Consider the following 20,222-nt stretch of genomic DNA (forward strand, 5'->3'; position numbering starts at 1 on the left):
ACTGGGTGTGACATCTGCTCGTCATCATCCATATGCAATATATGGAGCGTAGAAGTATGGGTGGCTTTGTTTCGCCGAAACCCAGTCACGATAGTATGTCGCATGTCAGTGATAAACGGAAAACATTGATGAAGGGGTGACTTTTGCCTGGTCGGTGCCTAGTCATATGGCCCAGCTTCATTCAACATGGATATGTGTGTTGCCATCTCCTTGTCGGTACCCGGCAAAATAGCATCCAAATCCCGTTACTTGGGACATGCCGATGGAATCGTGGCCTCGCCTCGTCGGCACTTAGCCAAAAGTTTGTCTAGCCTCGACGGTACTAGACATGTAGAAGTCGACCGCAATCGCGGTGTTAGGATCATGCTTGAACGATGCTCGCAAGATGAGTTGAATAGCCTTCCGGCGTAACTTCTTTTATTTCAGCTAGTTTCAGGCCTTAGCCAAAGTAATAATAAGAGCCTAATAGGAAGCATGCATGTGCAACTCGGCGGGACTTTTTCTTTTCTTTTCCAACCGTGTAGACATCAAGCCATCAAAGACTTCTTTTATATATCAAAGACTTCTTTTATATTAGCTTCTCATCGCAATACACATGAACGACTCAAAAGACTTCTTTTATTTTCTCTTTGCTTCTCATAATAATGGGAAGTCAGCACTAACATAGCATTACATGCTAGATGAGTATTTTGCCTCTCTTGCTCCCATGTAACGGAGCAATGGATATAATAATTAGCATCCTCCCATGGTTAACGAGGAAATAATTTATGAGAGCCAAGCCCACCGCCATGATTTAATTATAGCCGTGTCATCTCAGGGAAACCGGACGTCGTGCGAAACGTGGCCGTTTCTTCCGAGGACACCGTCGCTATGCAATCTGAATATTAACGTCTACCCGGGGACAGCCGTAGCCATCTCAACCCGAGGACATTGTCGCTAGGCAATCTGAACATTTCCATCTACCCGCCGTAGCCATCTCGACCCGAGGACACTGCCGCTCTGCAATCTGAATATTGACGTCTACCCGGGGACAGCCGTAGCCATCTCGACCCGAGGACACTGTCGCTATGTAATCTGAATATAGAGCCGTCTACACGGGGACAGCCGTAGCCATCTCGACCCGAGGACATTGTCGATGCATAGAAGTCATTTGTCGAGAACCACATCACCCGTAGATGAGCATAATAGATGGAACGAGCTTTGCTTGTATCAACCTAGCTCACCATGAATCTTGGCGGCAGGAAAGGTCAACATGGCGTCGACGGCGGCGAGGTTGAACGGCTCAACGGCGAAGCGGGGGCGTACGAGCACGTAGATCAATTTGCTTGTCGCCGGCGGCTGCTTGCACGACGTGATGCTTGCTGCGTTGACGACAGCGAGGTGCGGCGAACTAATGCGGCTCTCGGTTGCTCGACGGCGAAGCTGCAGCTTATGGCGTGAGGCGTGCGTGCGTGCGTCTGGCGTATGAACGCGGCTGCGTGTAGGTGCCGTCAACCCAGGGGTCTCGGCAGGTTTATATAGGCATGGGGGGAGAGCGACCCTCGGCCAAGCAAAATCTCCTCTTGTTTAAACTAACCGGCTGATGTTATCTCCAAGCAAGCAGCCTTATCTCTATCGAGAGGGACAACAGCTCCCGTACGTGCAAGTTTAAATCAACCAAGATACTTATCTCTAGCAACGTACGTGACAATCTCAGCTTAGGATTATTCCCATAGAGAATGACATGTGGGCCGGCTTGACTCAGGACCATCCGGACGTACTCACTTTCTGTTAAGGAAGAATCGCATGGGGATGCCCATTCAAACTAACCTGATTTTATTTCCAACGTGGGTATCTTTATCTCCAGCGAGCTCAACTTGTATTCCGTTAAAACAAAACTGATATAACAACCAGACTCCTATTCCCTCTGGAGCCTAGATTTTAATTTCTCACGCACTTGCATGGATATTGACATGTGGATTAGCTTCTAGAGCAACGGACTTGAATCGGCTCCGATCCTGATAGCACACGTACGTGAAACTCTTCTATAAACAGAGAAATGGGGCCCACGTGTCATAGGCTCAACCATGATGTATGCATGCTTTCAGAATAAACATTGCCTGTATATACTTGTACCCATCTCATTATTATTATTATTTTAGGAAAAATAATTATCAAACAAACCTATTATCTAAGTATAAGTTTATACCAACCCACTTAAGTATAAGCATAAAAGATCAAATAATTATAAACCCACAAACCACAATTTAATTATCCTTCAAGTTCAATTATCATGTGAGGGTCCGAGCCGCTCATGACCGCGAGCACGGCTGTTATAATAGTTTTACACTCTGCAGAGGTAATACACTTTCACCACAAACCGTGTTCCCCTGAGTCGCCCAGGTTTGCAAGGCCCTTAAACACTTCCTTTGTTGAGTGGCGAGGGGTTCACTACGAAGCCTTTACAAAGACAAGTAGAAAACTAGACAGTCCGCTAGAGTTTCAGTAGCAATGTGGTCCATAAACCTCCCTACTGGTCAGTACCTTAGCAAAGACTACTACCCCAAGAGGACTGGGTTATGACCCCTACACCGACCCCCTCCTTGCCCTTTCGGTAAGACTGCTAGCTAACCACAAGTCTAATTAATTAGCTAAGGTCAGAGCCATGTGACAATATGGTTGTGCAGTTTACTCGGGTGGTTCTCCATGTTCCAATTAAACAAAGTGATCTTGTACCATTAACCATGATATAAAAAAATCATATTTAATATTTTCCAAGATTGTAACATAACCAATCCAAGGTAAAGCAACTAAGCATTTCTAACCAACAAGATATTAAATCCGGTGTTCCAAGGCTGAGGTAAAAGACTAGGTAAAGTCCTTAATTAATAGGTGTTCCCGTCAAGTTTATGTATAAAACAATAAAGTAAAGTGAATTAACATGCTATTAATGGGACAAGACAGATTATGCAGAGGGAGAAGGCCACTTGCCTTCCTCGGCTAACTGCTGAAAATCTTATTTGTAAGCTTGCTCTTGTTCACCCTCGAACAGCACGTCGTCTACACGATCACACAAGAAAAACAACAATACAAATAAGGAACAGTCCATAAAACAGTAAAAACAGTACTGGAAAAGGTGAAAATGGTGTAGAGCACGATGCAAGGTTCGCATGAGCGCAAGAATCGCTAAAAATGGAGTTAAAACGTAAAAGATATGGCTAAAACGGTGCACTAAGGACCTGTTTGCTAGAGTTTTGAACTTCCAAGGGCTAGCTTCAAAGAAACCAGGGGCTAAAACCTAATTAAACCCTAAATGCAAGGGCTAGCATGCAAAAACAACGCTTCTGGACGGCGGGTTCTAATACAGGAAAGGTCAGGGGTCTAAACAGAAAAGAAAAGGGCTTAAATGTAATTATTTTTGAACTACTCAAGACCGAGGGTTGATTTCAAAGAAACATTGGGTCTCTTTTGCAAAAACGCCAGGGACGGCTCTGGTTGAGCAGATCTAGACCGTCGGATCAAGATCCGAGGGCTGGGAGCAGCTCGCGGCGGCTCGGCTCGGCTCGGTCGTGGCTGCGACTCAGCGGGCAGACGGCTCAACGGCGCCTGACTCAGGCGAGCAGCTGGTGGAGGCAACGGTTCGATCGCGCGGCTCCGGGGCGGCTCGGGGGTGGCGCGAGCGCTGGCGGCGAGCGGGACGGCGGCGGACTGCCGGAGTTCACCGAAAATGGTGCTCCGAGGCTCGGTTCGAGGCGGGTTTTGGCCGGGGAGAGAGAGAGGGGATCGTGGGGAACTCGATCTAGGGGTCCAGGGGGTGCGGCGGTGGCCGGAAGTGGGTGTCCGGCGGCGAGGGGCGGAGCGGCGGCTCCGGCGAGCAATCGCCGCCGAGATAGAGCGGGAGCGAGGGAAAAGGGGGCCTCGGGCTTCCTCACCACCTCACCTAGCTCCGGCGATGAACAGGCAGCGAAGGGCACGGCGGAGCGGGAGATTGACAGCGGCGCGGAGCTCGGGGCGACTGTGGCGTTCGGCGCTGTGCAGCAGTGCGTGAGCGAGAGTGAGCGGGAGCGAGAGCATGGAGTGGAAAGGGGTGCAGTGGCGCTCGGGTGCGCGATTTATAGAGCAAGAGAGGGAGCGGAGCGCTCAGCAAGGAAGGAGGCCGCGGCGGAGCTTGATGGCCAGCCATAATGGCTGTGATGGCAGCAATTACTCGCGGGAGGGAAGGAGGGCGTGCATCGCGGGCCATAACGGCCATAAAGGCTGCGCAAGGAAGGGTAGAGGAGCGGGCGCGGGGGCGTCCACAGGCTGAACGTGAGCGGCGCGGGGAAAGGAAGGTGGAGCTGGAGGTAGAAGATGGCGCCGACATGTGGGCCCCGGCTGGAAGTGAGAGGGAGAGAAGGGGAGGGAGAGGGTGGCTGGTTGGGCCGGCTGGGTTGTTTGGGCCACGGGGAAGAGAAAGAGGGGCAGAGAAGAAAGTGGGCTAGGCTGAAAGGAGAAGTAAGGAAGAGAGGGAAAAGTTTTATTTTGTTTTGTTTTCAAATTTAAACACCATTTGATCAAATTCATTTGAATTCAAATAAAGTTTAAATTCAGGTGTTACAGATACCCACGCTATTAGCGCGAGGCACCTTGCTAGTTTGTTGCATGTAATAGTTTAATCGTTTGGGACCCGGACTTGGTTAAAGGAGCTCCTTGAACCTGCTGCTCTTCTTCTTAACGAAATAGGTACTTAGATATAGTCGGTAAAAAAAAGTCTAGAGGTCACTCTCCATAAAATTTTTGATGGACGGACTCAGTCTTGGGAGCGCGTGAACTTGAGTCGATTGGATACGCTTCTTACGTGTAGACCACTACTTCAATAAACAAGAAGTCATCCACACTCCATCGACAAAATTCTGATAAAAAATGTTTTGTCTCATTTAAGCTGAGTTTTACCTCTATTTTTAGAGATGAATTCAGAGAGAGAAGGTTCTATAGAAGGTAAGTAATGTGATGCACGTTCAAATCCAACATGAACATCTAAGAAAGTGACTAAAATATGGGATAGGGCTGAGAGGAACGGAAAGGATTTCGCTTGAGATGGTAAATGGAAGTTTTTATCCCCACATGAGGTTTGGAAATAAATGATTGTCAATAATAAGCCATCGCAGACGGTTTTTCGAAACACGGTACAAACACAGACGCTCATAAACGTACGCATACTCACCCCTATGAATACACGCATGCATGTAACCCTACCCATATGAGCACATCTGAAAAATTGAGCCAGCAAATCATCAATATTGACGAAGTCATCACTGACGCCGAACACCAGTGCCGAGTTGAGGACTCTGAACCCTGGTAAACAAGTTCCACCATAATAAACCTTTACCAACTGAGCTACATTCAATTCACACGCCGACAGTTCTTAGTACAACTAACACTGACAATTTTATATACACCACCAAACACGTGATGTCACCTTTCTGTGGGAGTAAATCTTGATATAATAAACTCAAGCAATAAGCAAGTCTTTTATATAGGAGATTTATCTATCTACTAACACACGCTAAAAATCTGGCCAAGTGGTTTTTGTTTGTACTATTAACTACCAAGTCAAGTGAGGGGAACAGATAATTTAACCTGTCATGGTTAGGTTTAAAATACGGGTTGGTGGGTCTCGTGAATAGTTTAGCATGGAACCAATAAACAGTACCATAGCCTCTATAATTGTTTCAACACTTGGAGCGTTAGTATATAGGTATTTGATATTGATTTAGTAGGGATTGCGGCATAGTGCCCTACTATCTCCTTTGCTTGCTCTATTACCTAATCTTACAGTTCATATATAAGAGGTTCTCCTTAGATTTCTGGCATTTCGATCTCTTTTCCATCTCTTGACTAGTAAGGCCCTATTTAGTTCCTAAAAAATTTTCTACAGTACCCGTCACATCGAATGTTCGGACACATGCATGGAGTATTAAATACAGTTGAAAAAAACAACTAATTACACAGTTTAACTGATTAGCACGAGATGAATCTTTTAAGTCTAATTAGTTCATGATTGAATATTATTTGTCAAGTAACAATAAATATGCTACGATACCAAAACCAATAATTTTTCACCAACTAAACATGTTAGCTAGCACGCGCCAATAGCGCCCCCTAGAGTCTCTATACTATATCAGCGCCTCTCGTCGCATGCGGCTACTTGCAAGTGTAAAAATCGGGCAGACGGTGGGTCTGGCTAGCGTTCTGGGGGGATGCAGCGGTCGATGTGACTATTATTGTTCATTAGCGAGCGCATGGTACAAAGAAGTACTGCCTCCATCCAGTGGCGGGCCCAAGGTTTGAAAGTTGTGTATTCAAAAATTCAAAAAGCAAAGCAAAATGGCTATTTTATACCTATTATTAATATATATACATTGAGTTATACCTTTAGATACTATAAATTAGCAAAAATATTTGGTATTCAATGAATACCCATGCATACCAAGTAGGCCCGCCCCTGCCTCCATCCCGTAAAGAGTGTAGTTTTAGAAAATTTTAGATACATTACTCATCGAAAGAAATAACTTTGTTACCCCTAATTACTTCTACCAATTATAGTTGAAAATCATGTTGTTTATTTGGTTTTTTGAATTCTCAATGAATGCATATGCATCGGAACTAGAAAAATAATATCTACTAAATATTTTATTGGCTCTATTCGTTTTTCTATGCAATGTTTTTTGTACTTGGTATTACTTTAATTAGATGTATCTCATTAGAAGCTAAAACAAAACTCTTTGTGGGACAAAATTCGAATACTAAACTATACTCTTTATGGGACGGAGGGAGTATTGCTTTTTTTTTCCATGAGCAACCGTTGGTAAATAAAGTTATATTAATCAACACAGTATGGCATTGTGCACACTGTACCACACAAGGATGGCAATTGAAGCAGCAAGTTGCACCTCATATAAGAACAAAATGAAAAATCAAATGAAGGCACCACATCTTGTGCTACTAGAATTCAAGCAAACTGATATCAAAATGAGGAATCAAATGCAAGCACTAGTTCATCATAACATAGATAGATTGGCATACATGTTTTTTCCCCGATAAGGGGGCACACATCTTAGGGAATCAAAATATAGAAGCAACTAAACAATAGTACTAGGCAGATAAGATGAACCAAGTAAATCTTGGGCAACCATAGCAGGGATCCATGGACACAACCTCATCAGTTCATCCTCCCATGCGCAGCTCTGACAAGCTCGGTCAGCACCAAGGGGCAGCTCTCCACGAGATGCCTGAACCCGTCCGTCGCCAAGACCGCATCGAGAGTTTCCGGCGACCTGGCGATGAAGTCGACGCACTTGGCCTTGAGCAGCGAGCAGTTGTGCTGCTCCGCCAGAGTCAGCGACGTCGCCACCGTGTCGACGTCGATGCCGCCGGAGAGCTTGCCCTCGCAAATGAGTTTCAGCCTGTCGAGCCCGTACCTGTCAAAATTTGCTCGCATGAGTCACATCTCTCGTGCACGGTGTTGGTTGCATTGTTAAAAATGAAAATTCGGGACAGTCAGTCCTGGAAAGTAAAACCGTACCTGTCAGCAGCTGCGAGTAAGTGCTGCGCCATCGTGGGCGACGCCTCAGGCTCCTCTTCAAGCTCCGGAACCATGTCAGTGTAGATGAAGTGGAGCATGGCCTTGAAGACGGCAGCCTCCATGTCCTGGATCTGGACGGACTTGGATCTCATCTCATTCATGTGACCGAAGAACTCGGCCATGAAGACAGGAGACCTTGCGGCAAGGATGTTCTTGTGGGCAGGAAAACGCTCGCCGGAGTCGAGCACAAACGTGACGTCTGCTCCCCTCCGGCTCTGCAAGAGGTCACCGAAGTGCCTGAGCAGATCAGAGGCTGGCAATGGTGAGGGCGCCTCCGCAACAGCCGGGATGATTACTACATCAGGCAGTTCCTTGAGCACGGTGATGGTGCATTGCAAGGTCAGAGAATCATTCATGAGATAACCTGATGTCGGCACCTCATCTCTCGTTATCATCAGGAGAGTAGTGCATCGACTTCCACTTTTGCCGAATATGTGGGACACGCTCTTCTCTGCAGAAGGATCAAGGTTCCGGCTTGGATCTACAAGCCGGCAGCTTAGATTCGCCCTCAACTTATTCCTCTGGGGTTCACCGAGAAGATTGAGCCCTAGTGCTACCCAGGACCCTGGTGCTACCCAATACACGTAGCGGGGCTTGCTTTGCAACCCCAACCCGTAGTGTGTAATATAGAGATGGACTTCCCACTCGTGGCCATCGACGTTCCATCTGGATTTGACGTACTCCGAGGACGCCATGGTTGAGGTCGCGCAATAGCCATTGATCCTGAGCAGCTGCGTCGAGCGCACTGCTTCAGTGAGGTCGGTGCAGCGGCCGTGATCCATGGTGAAGGCCTCAAGCAAGGGGGGTGGTTTCGTCTGGGCAACGGTGGAGGCGGCGGACTACTGGACTAGAAGGTAGAAATGGGCCGTGCTATTATTCCAATTGAGTTTCGGCTGCGTCGAGCACTTCTCCTTTCCGACCATATATTTATACTACGGCAGTGCCGCACTAAAACTGGCGACTGCTCGGGTGGAGAGACGAAGCACGCGGAGCATTCGACCTGGGAACTTGAAACGAACGGCCCAATAGAAGGTGATCAGTCAATGCGGCGGAGATGGAATATCATCCGTCACCACTGGCATCCTGCCAAAAACAAAAGAAATTTCAAAGGCGTACTAGTAGCAAAAAATGTACCTCGTTCTTGTAATTGTTCCACAACATTCGTTCAGTGTTTTTTACAATGCTCGAACTGGATGTAGCGCTACAGCCACATCGCGTCATACAATCTTTCGATTGCTACTAACCCTAGGAAAAACATTACAAAGCAGCAAAAATGTGTTTTGCTTCAGTTACAAGCCAGGACAGCAATACAGGAGCAACTGCTCACATTTTGGGCCGTTGCAAAAGCATGAGATAGAGGAGCTGCAGCCACCAATACATGACAACCGAAAAGTACTGAGCTCCTCATCGCCTGTTCGCCACAGTTCCCTCCGCCTGCCAGCATCTCGTCCTCAGTCACCAAGGAAGTGCTCGGCACGGCAAATCTGGAGACGTGCCAGCACCTCCCTGATGCTGTTCCGTTTACTTCAGAGCCTTCCTGTGGCCTTTACATGGTTGTAGAAGCGGTGCTCCAGCAACCTCCAGGGATATTCAGGTTTATATGTTCAGAAAGATCTGCTCCGCTCCTTTTGTGTTGTCACCTTGCAGGTCTGGCCAGCAGGGCATACATTGAAGAGTTCATTTCTGCTACAAAATAGTTGTCACCACCAAGGGCCTAGGGAGCAAATGAGGTTTCCCAACTTTAGTTTGTCACCCAAAGGCAAAATCCCTAATAGTGTACCTTGGCAACAGATACCGAAATACCATTGGCGAGAGGCTAACAATCATGGCATCAATGGATGAGCATGAGGTATGCACTTACCCAGCGTTACATGAACGAGCTCTTCCAGGGAAGGTAAAAGAGCAGCCATCCATGTATGCAGCACCACCGAGCTCTTGAGTACACAAATCCACCTCCATCAGAGGTCTGATCAGGGAGCAAGGCATATTGCATCGTTACACGAACACGCCAGTGCTCATACACTTGGATATGGCCATCTTGTCGATCTACTTCGTCATTTGGGTGTAGCATGTTTATGTCAAAGTGCATCAATCAATTTGTGGTAATGATTAAGATTGAAATAGAATGTTCATCTACACTCACCTTCTAAGCAGCTGCATAGCCTGAGTGTGTCTAAAGGCAGTGCAGGTCATTCCAACCTGACACCAAATGTAGTGTGCAGAATCCTACCTCTTTTTATAGCTACAACTCGTCAGAATCAATACTTGGGATTATTTTCTTTAGTATAGTGAATGATGATGCGGCCATGCTACATTCTGAACTGAACTGCAGTAGCTCGTTCTCTAGGACAGCAAAAGCATCTGCAAAAGCCTGTCATATAAATGATAAAATGGTATCAATTCTCAACCTGCAGTTTCCTACCCATATATATTTATGTCTGAATACAAAATAAGGGAGGACTATAACTAACCTTAATACATTGGTGAATGCGGAAACAATTCCTGCCCACATTGTTAGCAGGGCAAAGTGGATCATCAATGTGAATTGGATCAATGCTGCAAAATGAAATATATTTACATACAAAAAACTAACATTGTAGGTGACAGGAGCAGACGACGCAAATTAGTGACATTGAACTTCATTACCTGTGCCCTCTTTCTCGATTCAAATAAATTCCACTTCCTTGGATGGAAATACGCATATGGCGTGGATCAAATATGTTCCTGACATTAAGATTACGAATTATATGCAAGATACGCAACAGTAGCTGTTCCAAAAGGGAAAACATACACAAGGCCCTATTAACATTCAGGGCTTCAGGCACATTGATGCAATTTGTTTGGCCCCATGAAAAAAAGGGCGTACCCAGTGCCGTAGGCTTCCCGCACTGTGTGGGGTCTGGGGAAGGGTTGTTTTTAAGCCCCAAGCCTTACCCACACAAATGTGCAGAGGCTGGGGCTCGAACCCGGGACCTTCCGGTTACAGACGGTAGGCTCTACCGCTGCACCAGGCCGCCCTTCTAATTTGTTTGGCCCCATGAAATTGCTAAAAATAAAATGTTTAGGAGTATGCTCTTACCCAAAAAAGTACAAGAAATCCATCAAAAGGCTACCCAGATTCTGCCAAATTATGCACATAATGGAAATTATTACAAGGATATAAAACTAGACAACAGATAGAGTAGTAACTCAAACACACCTAGGGTGCTCAAGATTCGCAACTTACTTGGTTGATAGGCCGACCAAGGTGATGCTCATGCTGGAGAAAACGAACAATTAATAGCACCTGCAAATAATATTTATAATGGAAGCGTTATTTTCAGAGGTCCTCTCAAAATACGAATGAGTCAAGAGAAAAAACGGATCAGGTAAAATGCCATAGATCAACATGGTATGCTAACATGGAAATTGATACAGGCTATAGTAAGTTTGAACTGAACTATCTAAAGATCACATGATATAAGCAAATAAAAGTTTGCTGGACTGTGCTCTGCTTGTGTTCCACTTTTTTTTTAAAAAAAACACAAATATTAATATCTGTACAAGTGGAACATCATCTCTAGAAAAGGGTTAATCCAGAGTTTCAGGCAAATTAACCCAACCATCAATAAACTCATGCTAAAAAAATATAGAACCGCGATTAATCTACTAAACATAAATGTATTTAGTCGTTAAATTGTAATTCTGATTTTTATAGCAGCTTGAAAGAGTACATAGTTCTGCATAAGCATAAAAGCCTCATTCATGTATATATAAAAAAAAATGTTGTCCAGCGTAATATTGTAATAGCCATAAATTTCCAATGAAGCAAATGCAGAGCTATTTGGAAAAGCTACATACCAAACAGTAAGAGCTTAGACCACCTGAATAGGGGTGGTCCAAACTCCGGTCAGCCAAAAACTTCTTGAGAATCAATGCAAGAGGTACAACTGCAGGAAATTGCTGTGTCAACTCGCGTATCTGTAGAATAAATAAATACATAAATGAATAAGAAGGTAAGCAAATAGGCAGGGGAATCCTGCTTACTGCTTCGTAATTCCATCTTGCAAACATGTAAAAAGTTCCACAACTACTAAGCAGCTCGCCGGCTGCTCATTCATACAGCTAAAAACATAAAACCTGAAACTGTTCTAAAGCAAAAATAACTCCAAAATTAACATGATTCTTATAATTTTTCTTATCTCATCCTTATGATCTTTGGAGGCAACATTCATGTATGCATGTTGGCAACAACATGAAAAAAATTACTCCATTTGCGAGAACACATGACAACTTTATGTATGATTCGCAGAATGGCATTGTGAATTAATTGTAAATAGAATTTGAATTATCATCATGTTTTTAAGAAAAAACACTAAACTAAAAGTGCAATATGGCATAGGAGCTAAGGTAAAAGATAAAAGAACCATTTTGTTTAGAACACCAAAAATGGCAACATTGCTTGTATATCACACAGAATGTCAAAATAAGATAATACTTAGATATATCCAGCTGATGTTCCACATCGTATTATGCATGTGCTTATGTAGATCATTTATGTAGTGTTTATTACTAATTGTCCAAAATATTCAAACGTTTGATACAAGTTAAATTTCTATTAGAATACAAGACAGTTACCAGACTCTAATCAAACAGGTCCAAACAAAATATTTGAAGTTGAATGAAACTTAAACTTAGAACTAACAATAATAGAGAGGAACTCTTATTTTCTTTGAATATTCAGACAATAGAATTCTGATTTACCAACTCAGTAGTCTGCAGTCCTGTGTGGGATGGCGATTTGAAACTTATATCAAAACGAATTGACTGCACAGTATCACAATCATCCTTATTCAATTTTGAGGACACCAGCATGTTGCTGCCTTCTGAACTAGAGGTCTCAGACCGAGGAGGACTCCCTTGTTCGCCAAGCACATTAACAGAATATTCTTGTGAGCTATCAAGTACTGAAGAATACTCATTGAACGTATTTGTGTCACAAGGTACATCTGCTACAAGCATGATCACAGGTATCTGCAAATAATGTAAGCATGAGGAAAGTAAGTAGATAATGGAACTAGCAAAAGAAAGACACTTACAGCTGTATTCTCGACTGTTTTAAGGGAATCACTCCTAACCCAGTCTTGGTTTGTAAGACACCTTGCTGCATGCTGAAAGGAAAAGGATGGTTCATGTGAAAAGAAAAGGAAATTTCTTTGTCCTCTTAGCATGCAAGCATGTCTGTTGTGTGTTCATATGTAAGCCAAATAAAGTACCTGTAGACATGTTTCCTTGATGCCATTCCGGCCTTCCAAAATTCCAGCTTCTTTAATAGGTTCCTGAACGCGACAATAACTTTATTATCCACAACAATATGGAGAACAGATGCACTTGAACTAACTTGTTATACACTGTTAATAGTCATGCAACTCACCAGGTTTCGGACAGGGGGAAGAGAAACTACAAGATCAACGTCACTAGTTGGAAGAGCCAAACCAGTGGCATTTGAGCCAAATAGATTTGTACGGGAGCGAGGCCACAGAACCTGCAAGCACCGTGTGACTCTTTTGACAGCCCAGTTTATATAGGGTCTCCTCACCAGATTACCAGCAGCAACCTTGCAGGTTTTACAAATGGAATCAATACATGCTTAGAAAAGGGGAGCTTTTACTGACACAAATATAGGCATGAGTCGTGACATACAATTCATTAGGCATCAGAGTAAGATAAAAATCCAATACCACACAAAGATGAATATTGATGACAGGCAGAAGAAAAAGGGATATACCTGCTTACAGAACTGATCTATTTCTTCATGTAGAGCATTGTGCATCAAAGAGAGGGATGCCTTGTGAGATGAGCCATTTAGCATATCTGGTGGCTGTACAGGCAATGCCACATCTGGCTGCAAAAATTTATTTTAGAAATAAAGGAAAGACGAATAAATGATCATTCTCGCTACTGAGGGAAGATTGAAAATTACATCCTTACATGTTGATCACGAGATAGCTGCGAAATCTTAACAAGGTGGTCCTGCAAAACAGTATCCTCAATTGATTGCACCAATGTAGCAGAAGAAGTTCCCTTGTTTCCCCATGAAGGCCATACAACTTCAGGACCATCCAAGCAAAACTGAGCCCTATGAAATATTTTGTCTTCAGAAAATAAACCTCTCATCCCCCAATGACGAGGACTTGAGCTGCCAGATCTAACAATCGGGAATCCTCTTTTTCTTGACTCTCCAGCAGGTGAAGGAGGTGGTGGCCGAGGCACGCGAGGAACACTAAGTACTACTGGTGATGGAGGTCTTCTTGGAAGAGGTATGTCCCTCCTTGTTGATGGTACACATGGGCTCCTGTGATCATTACCTGCCTTAATGTCAGATCTTGATGACCTTCGTGATATAGGAACAACTATCGGCCGCAGCATAGAATATGGCAATGTATCTCCCTTAACTACTTCACTGCCACAAGACACACTCTTTGCAACTGAAGTTGATTTATCTTCAGGACTCTCTTGCATAGAAGATGGGGAGGTCAGAGCTTCATTATTGATGTCATTCCCTGTTATTGAGTGAGCAGCAGGATCAAAAGATTCATTTTGAGAACAGGACGGAGTGGAGGGTGGTGATGATACACCATTTGCGTATGTAGATGGAATCCCATTAGCCACATCATCAACGACTCGTATAACATCAGCCTCATGCCAAGCCCAAGCGCTATCATCTGAACTAAGAGATGGTGGCCTAGAAAAGCCGGTTCCTCCATGTTCTGCAGGACTCCAATACATCACACCTCCGCCAAAGTACTGGTTAATGTCTCTTCCGGAATGTGCAAGGCTATCTGATTCTTCTTCAGAAAACCAGTAGCTTTCAGTATCATCCCCAATGTCACTGTCACTGCAAATACCTCCTCTTTGCATTAGTTGAGCAGGGAACCCTGACCAAGCAGAAGATTGCATCTGTGGAGTATACAATGGATCATAACTTACAGCCGCATTTTTACCATAACCTCTAAAAACAGGAGGCAAATCAAAACTTAGTGGCACCGCTAGAGAAGGTAACATTTGATTGCATCCAGCATCGATTGGTGGATTCCTCACCTGATGGTTAGCAGAAAGAAAGGGTTGGTTGAATTGAGTTGGCCATTTGTAACCATCAAGATGCAACCTGTCTGCTGCAGCTGGACGCTGTTGCATTTCAGGAGATACAAAATGAGGTGGTGTTACACTGGGCCATTCATATGATGTTCCTCCCAGTAGGTTCCTGTTGTATACATAATATTCACCACCACTATTTTTCATTACTGCACCATTGTCACTTATAGCACTTTGAAGCATGCTGGCAGGAATAACAGAAGGTAAAAGTTTGTCCTTTGTTGCTACAGATTTATGTTCCACATGTTTCTCATCACAGCCAGTTTTTTCCTGCGCAGATCTTACCAAGGAGCCAACAGAGCTTCCATGTAGATTATTGGAAGAGACGTTGTTAATTCCTGGAGGTAAACATGATGATTTCTGAGCCATCGATTCACTTTGACTGATATACGATGAGGCTTGTTCATCCATATTGAAGGCATCATATTCATTGGCACTCTGAAAATGTTCTGTGGTAACTGATGAGCTAACTTTAGGAGGGTTTTCAAGTTTTGTGGCCTTTCTGCTGGCTATTACGTTTGTTCCATTAGATAAAATGGAAGAGTCAGAACAGCTAACTGCTTCAGAGATCTCACTCTTGGAAGGATGGACATAAGATGGGTGATGAGGTGAGACATCGACTTCTTCACCAGGTTTATGTGTGGCATCTGTAGCAATATGGGGAACTACTGTTTTCAATTTGGTAGATCTTGGGCTCTCAGGTCTCGTCAGATTTGATAGTTTTGTTTTCCCTTTACGCTTGTTCTTCTTCCTGTTACATTGATTCTTGCAGTCATCCAACCCGACAGTTTGCTCCTAAAATACAGAGGATGTCCCTCATAAGTCAATGAACAAGCAAACAAAAAAGATTGTGTGAAATAAAGCTTACAACCTTCATCGTGGATATAATTTCATTGCAAGGAGTTTCTTCAGATGGAGGTCCATCAGCAGTGCCTCCAGCAGATGCAGGGCACTGGTTGGGTAAAGGCCTACAATTGCGACTTTCTGAACTACTGCATCCGTTATCCTGGAAAAAGGTCTTTAGGTTAACTAGTAACAACTTCATAGTTCATATACTCAGTGAAGCATATATTATGCCTATCGCAATACTATAGCAAGCAGATTCAGTCAAAAACATAACTATAGCAAAGCAGGCTAGCAGAGCATCAAGACAACTATACCTTGGATGGTTTAGCAGCTGCAGTTAGCTTTTTTGAGCTGTTAGACTTCTTCTTTCCTTTTCGAGAACCACCACTGATCTTCTCAACATCCTTCTTTTTTGAAGCTCCATCCCCAATAAGTTCAAGATTTATGCTTTCTGTTGACACCACCATAAGGAGCCCTCGTAATTTCATAAGTATATCACCAGCAGCAGTAGGAGCCAAAGATAATGAAGTGAAAAAGATTGCATCACCACCACAGCAAGTAATGTTGTTCTTCAAACACACTATCTCCTCAACAAGTTTCAGTCTTTTCAACTCTTTAGCAAATATAGGCTTCTTGCTACAAGACAGAATGTTTGCAATGTCAATGGAACAATCCCGATTCTTTCTGAAGAAAGACTGTCGTGTACATTCACAAGATTTATCTGCCACAAATGATCCTGATTCACCTAAGCAGAAGGAGAAATTATACCAAGCAATATCTGATCCTTCAACCATCTCATTAGCCTGCAAACTTGAACTATTACCATATTAGATGTGCTCGAATAAACTTCAAGCAAAGTGCACCTACACTTGCATAAGTTAGCATCAATACAAGAAAAGGCAATTTGCTGCCACTTCCTTTCCAAGGACCTATTACATGGTTAAGCATGCTGGCATGTTTTCCCTCAACTGATTTTAGAAACAAGATGACTAGAAATTAGTGTATGCCCTGTTATTTCTGTCACCATTTCATTTTTCCATCAACATCAACGGCCTTTCCACTATTTGATTCTTACAATAACAAGTCAACAATAGATACCCAAAATGCATTAGTATCGAATCTACCACCCATATTAAACTCAACAATAGATACCCAAAATACATCAGTATGGAATCTACCGCCCATAATAAACTCAAATCACATTTATTTACCTCATGCACATCATAACTAAATCACCTTTAATTAGACAACAGATTGTAGAAACGTTTCTAAAATCTAGAGTTCACTAAATCACAGTTTGACAATAGATTCATGAAATAACCAAGATATCTTATCTCAAACCATGACTTCACTTGAATTAAAATCATACCAAAAAAATCTAAGGAAATTGCAGAAACGTTTCTAAAATCTGGAGTTCACTAATGTAAACAAGGCATCAAACTACAACCCATAGTATTTGAAATCCATGAGACCATGACTGTAAATTACTTCAAAAATACAGAGTAGAAAGCACATTACCAGGGCCACTGCACCTTTTCCAAAGAATGCCCCCATGATCCTTGCTCTCATCCGAGGCTCCAGCCTCATCCACCAATCGACATATCCCTTCTCCCTCCAGAACGCGTTAGCAGCGAGCCCAGCGTTCTCCTTCACACCCTTCCCAACTCTCGCCGCCTTCCTGCCTCCAACTCCACCTCCCCCTGCCGCCGCCCAAGACATCCGCAGCGCGATCTCCAACCTGTTGGCCACAAACTCCTCGATCACGTAGTACCCCTTCGCATTCAGCCAGGGCAGCTCCGGGAAATCCTGGCACGCGAGCGCGGTCAGGTCCACCTCCCCTTGCCCGGAGCATAGGAACCTCCCGCCGGAGATCTCGTCCATGGCTGCGACAAAGCCGTCGAGGTCGGCGAGGAATGCCTCCGCGACGGTGATCGCGTCGGGGCGCCGCGAAGACGCGGGGGAGGAGGGGAAGAGTAGGACGTTGGCGAAGAGGAGCGCGTGCGCCCGGGAGCCCGCCGCGGCGCGGGCGAGGAGGCCGCGCGAGAGCCGCGACAGGACGGTGGGCTCCTCGGCCCCCCGCGCGGAGGAGGACGTGGATGGGGACGAGGAGTGGAGGACGAAGAAGGAGGAGTGTCCCCGGAGGCGGAGGCGGCGGAGCATGGAGAGCAGAGCGGCGGCCGCGGCGGGGCCGAGGAGGGAGGAGGCGGCCGCGGCGCGCGCGGCGGGGGAGAGGGACGCGAGCCACCGGAGGATCGCGGCGCGCGGCGACGAGGAGGAGGAGGCGGGGCTAGGGTTCGCGGCGGCGTGGTAGAGGGAGAGGTGCGCGGTGAGGGCGTCCATGAGCTCCCGCGTGGTGCGCGGCGAGGCGGAGGCGGGCGCCATGGTGGAGCGGCCGCGTCGGTGGTTGGTCGGGAATGGGGAGGAGTGGCCGCTGTGGTGGGCCTGGAGCCTGTTCCGGTCTGGTCTGTTCTTGGAACGAGGAGGGAGATTTTTGTACCGGAGTACGTATTGTTTCTCTGATTTACATATAGGTCCTCATTTTTGTACTTCTGGGGCCCGGCGCACCTGTGTTTTTTACATTTTTTTTGTCCCAAAGACACTGACAGATGTGGCTGGTTTGTCATCTCTTGTGAATTGTGATGCGTTTGTGGCCGTTTTAGTTTTAGTTGTCTGCTGCTTTATTCCCCTTTCTTGGCTTTTTTTGACCCAGAATGAGCTATTGGTGAGGTCAGTTTCATAATATGATCTAAGCATGTTGTTGGAAAGCATCATTCCATAGAAACTTGTGAAGAAAGCTGAAAGCAGCCTCAATTTTGGGGTAAGCTTGGTGAGGGATTAGGATGATCGAAACCAGATGCAAATTTAGCAATGCAATTGTCGTGGTGTGGCAAACCACAGCCGGGTGGCGGAATGCACCCGCCTAAGGCCAGAGGGTGAGTACTCGGGGGTTAGCTAGTATTAGTTCAATCTCGCTCAAGAACACGATGAACACAGCAGGTTTAGAGTGGTTCGGGCCGCCGGAGCGTAATACCCTACGTCCACTGTGTATTGTATTGCTTTGTCTCGAGAGAGCCTGCGAGAGTTTGGTGCTGAGTCCAGCGTGCGTCTGTGTGTGCTTAAGAGAGCCTGCTGTGTATAGCAAGCGCCTCCCTTTTATATCTCAAGGGGGGCGCGTACATGGTCGTTGGGTCCTCGACAAGTGGGCCCAATTGGTGCAGTATAAAATAACGTACTGTTCATACATTATGGTGTTGCAAACGAAGGAGATCTCTCCCCTGGATTTCCTTGCCTGCTCCTTGAATCCCCCGTCCAACATGACCAGGCGTTGTCTTGTCGAAACGGCACTAGGCGTAGCTAGCGGCGTCGCCTGCCATGTAGCTGAACGGGCCGTGTAGCTTGCGGCGTAGGCGGCATGATGGAAAAGTGTCGTGCCGTCGTATCCAATTAATGCAGCAGACGGGCTCTGCGCGGGTGCGGCGTAGGCAGCTGCACTGTGTACCTCGGTAAAACGCGGTCTACAGTGAGGCCTGACAAAGGTTGTCCCGCGTGCCGCGGCGGCAGAGCACGCCTCAACCACCCGCATTGAATGCGGTGGGTGGGCGAGCCTTCTAGTGGAAGACTCGCGCCCGCGCCCGTGCCTGCGGGACACGTGGAGCCTCCGGATCCCCTCTCGGCGGTATGCTGGCTCTACGCGCGTGGGAGGTCCGGACAGACGCGGGGAGGTCCCGGACCCCTATGGGGGGTCCGGGCCCTCGGCCGTTGGCTCGGAGCTTTCCCTCCTCAGGGACACATGGCGTCACCGGACCCGTCCCAGAGCTGGGAGCGGGTCCGGGGCCGTTGGCCCGGTGAGGTGGAAGCCTGACCCGTGAGGCCCGGCAGCTCCGCCCCTTATGGTGTAGTCGTGGATGACTGCTCGAATAGTCGTGGATAACTATGCAAGTCCTGTCTTGCTGCAGTAGAAGTGGGTACCCCTGCTACAGGGTACCGACAGTGGCCCCCGGGCCCACCTCGGAAGAGGTGACGAACCCGCAGGTGGGGCCACTACTGTGATTTGGCTCTGCATAATTTGAAGCCTCTTACTGCAGGAGTCTTGTCCGGCTTTGACCATCCATCGGGTTTTTCGCTGCCTCATCACATCGCAACGGCTTACTGACTCGTGGCCCCCACGCACAGTGGTTCACCTAGTCACACGCGCGACGCTCGGCATTGTTGCGGCCGGAGTAAACGGGATATTTACCACCAGCGCAGTTCCCGAAAAGCCTGGTAACGACAGCGCTTGATGCGCGCACGTCAGCTCGGCTTCCGCCTCGCTTCGCGCGCGGACGACGGTTCAGATCCCGCCTTTTCACACCTTTGTTTGTTACCCGCCCTCCCTGACAGGCGGGCCTGGGCCCCCTTGTCATGGACTGGGCGGTTAACACCAGGCGTGAGCGTCGCTTGGGTTCCAGCGACGGTTCTGGGGCGCGCTGGTTGGGTTAGGCTTCATAAAGGGGCGAACCGCATACCGGGTTACTTTCCCGCATTCGCCATCTTCCTTCCAACCTTTGCGCCCCTTTGCCTTCGAGCCTCCTCGCACCTTGCTTTCCTGCTTAGATTGCTCCTCACCTCCATAGTGAGATGGCATCCCTTGCTCATCCCC

The 20,222-nt window shown here is 46.2% G+C and overlaps 2 protein-coding genes across 14 annotated transcripts; both read right to left on the reverse strand.

The window, feature by feature from the left end:
- Window positions 1–7,114: 7,114 nt before the first annotated feature.
- On the reverse strand, window positions 7,115–8,385 carry LOC120704172 (BTB/POZ and MATH domain-containing protein 1-like). The gene is made up of 2 exons (XM_039988466.1): window positions 7,544–8,385; window positions 7,115–7,439 (listed from the first exon to the last, which is right to left on the reverse strand). Exons 1-2 carry the CDS (start codon window positions 8,383–8,385, stop codon window positions 7,181–7,183), a joined length of 1,101 nt encoding a protein of 366 aa, XP_039844400.1. The 3' UTR covers window positions 7,115–7,180.
- A 334-nt stretch (window positions 8,386–8,719) lies between these two features.
- On the reverse strand, window positions 8,720–18,032 carry LOC120704174. 13 transcript variants are annotated; one of them, XM_039988471.1, is made up of 18 exons: window positions 17,102–18,031; window positions 16,352–16,386; window positions 15,898–16,219; window positions 15,609–15,755; window positions 13,574–15,532; window positions 13,371–13,487; window positions 13,017–13,199; window positions 12,859–12,921; window positions 12,682–12,753; window positions 12,347–12,616; window positions 11,444–11,563; window positions 10,830–10,889; window positions 10,683–10,723; window positions 10,250–10,327; window positions 10,075–10,159; window positions 9,747–9,974; window positions 9,465–9,649; window positions 8,720–9,317 (listed from the first exon to the last, which is right to left on the reverse strand). In XM_039988471.1, exons 1-16 carry the CDS (start codon window positions 17,963–17,965, stop codon window positions 9,846–9,848), a joined length of 4,545 nt encoding a protein of 1,514 aa, XP_039844405.1. In that variant the 5' UTR covers window positions 17,966–18,031; the 3' UTR covers window positions 8,720–9,317; window positions 9,465–9,649; window positions 9,747–9,845. The 13 variants fall into 13 exon arrangements, with proteins under 13 accessions (XP_039844405.1, XP_039844406.1, XP_039844415.1 ...); XM_039988472.1 differs by having other exon boundaries at window positions 13,574–14,542; window positions 14,684–15,532; window positions 15,898–16,386; XM_039988481.1 differs by having other exon boundaries at window positions 16,352–16,399; window positions 17,102–17,239.
- Window positions 18,033–20,222: the final 2,190 nt, after the last annotated feature.

This window comes from Panicum virgatum, chromosome 4K, assembly GCF_016808335.1.
Source record: "Panicum virgatum strain AP13 chromosome 4K, P.virgatum_v5, whole genome shotgun sequence".
Taxonomy (NCBI): Eukaryota; Viridiplantae; Streptophyta; class Magnoliopsida; order Poales; family Poaceae; genus Panicum; species Panicum virgatum.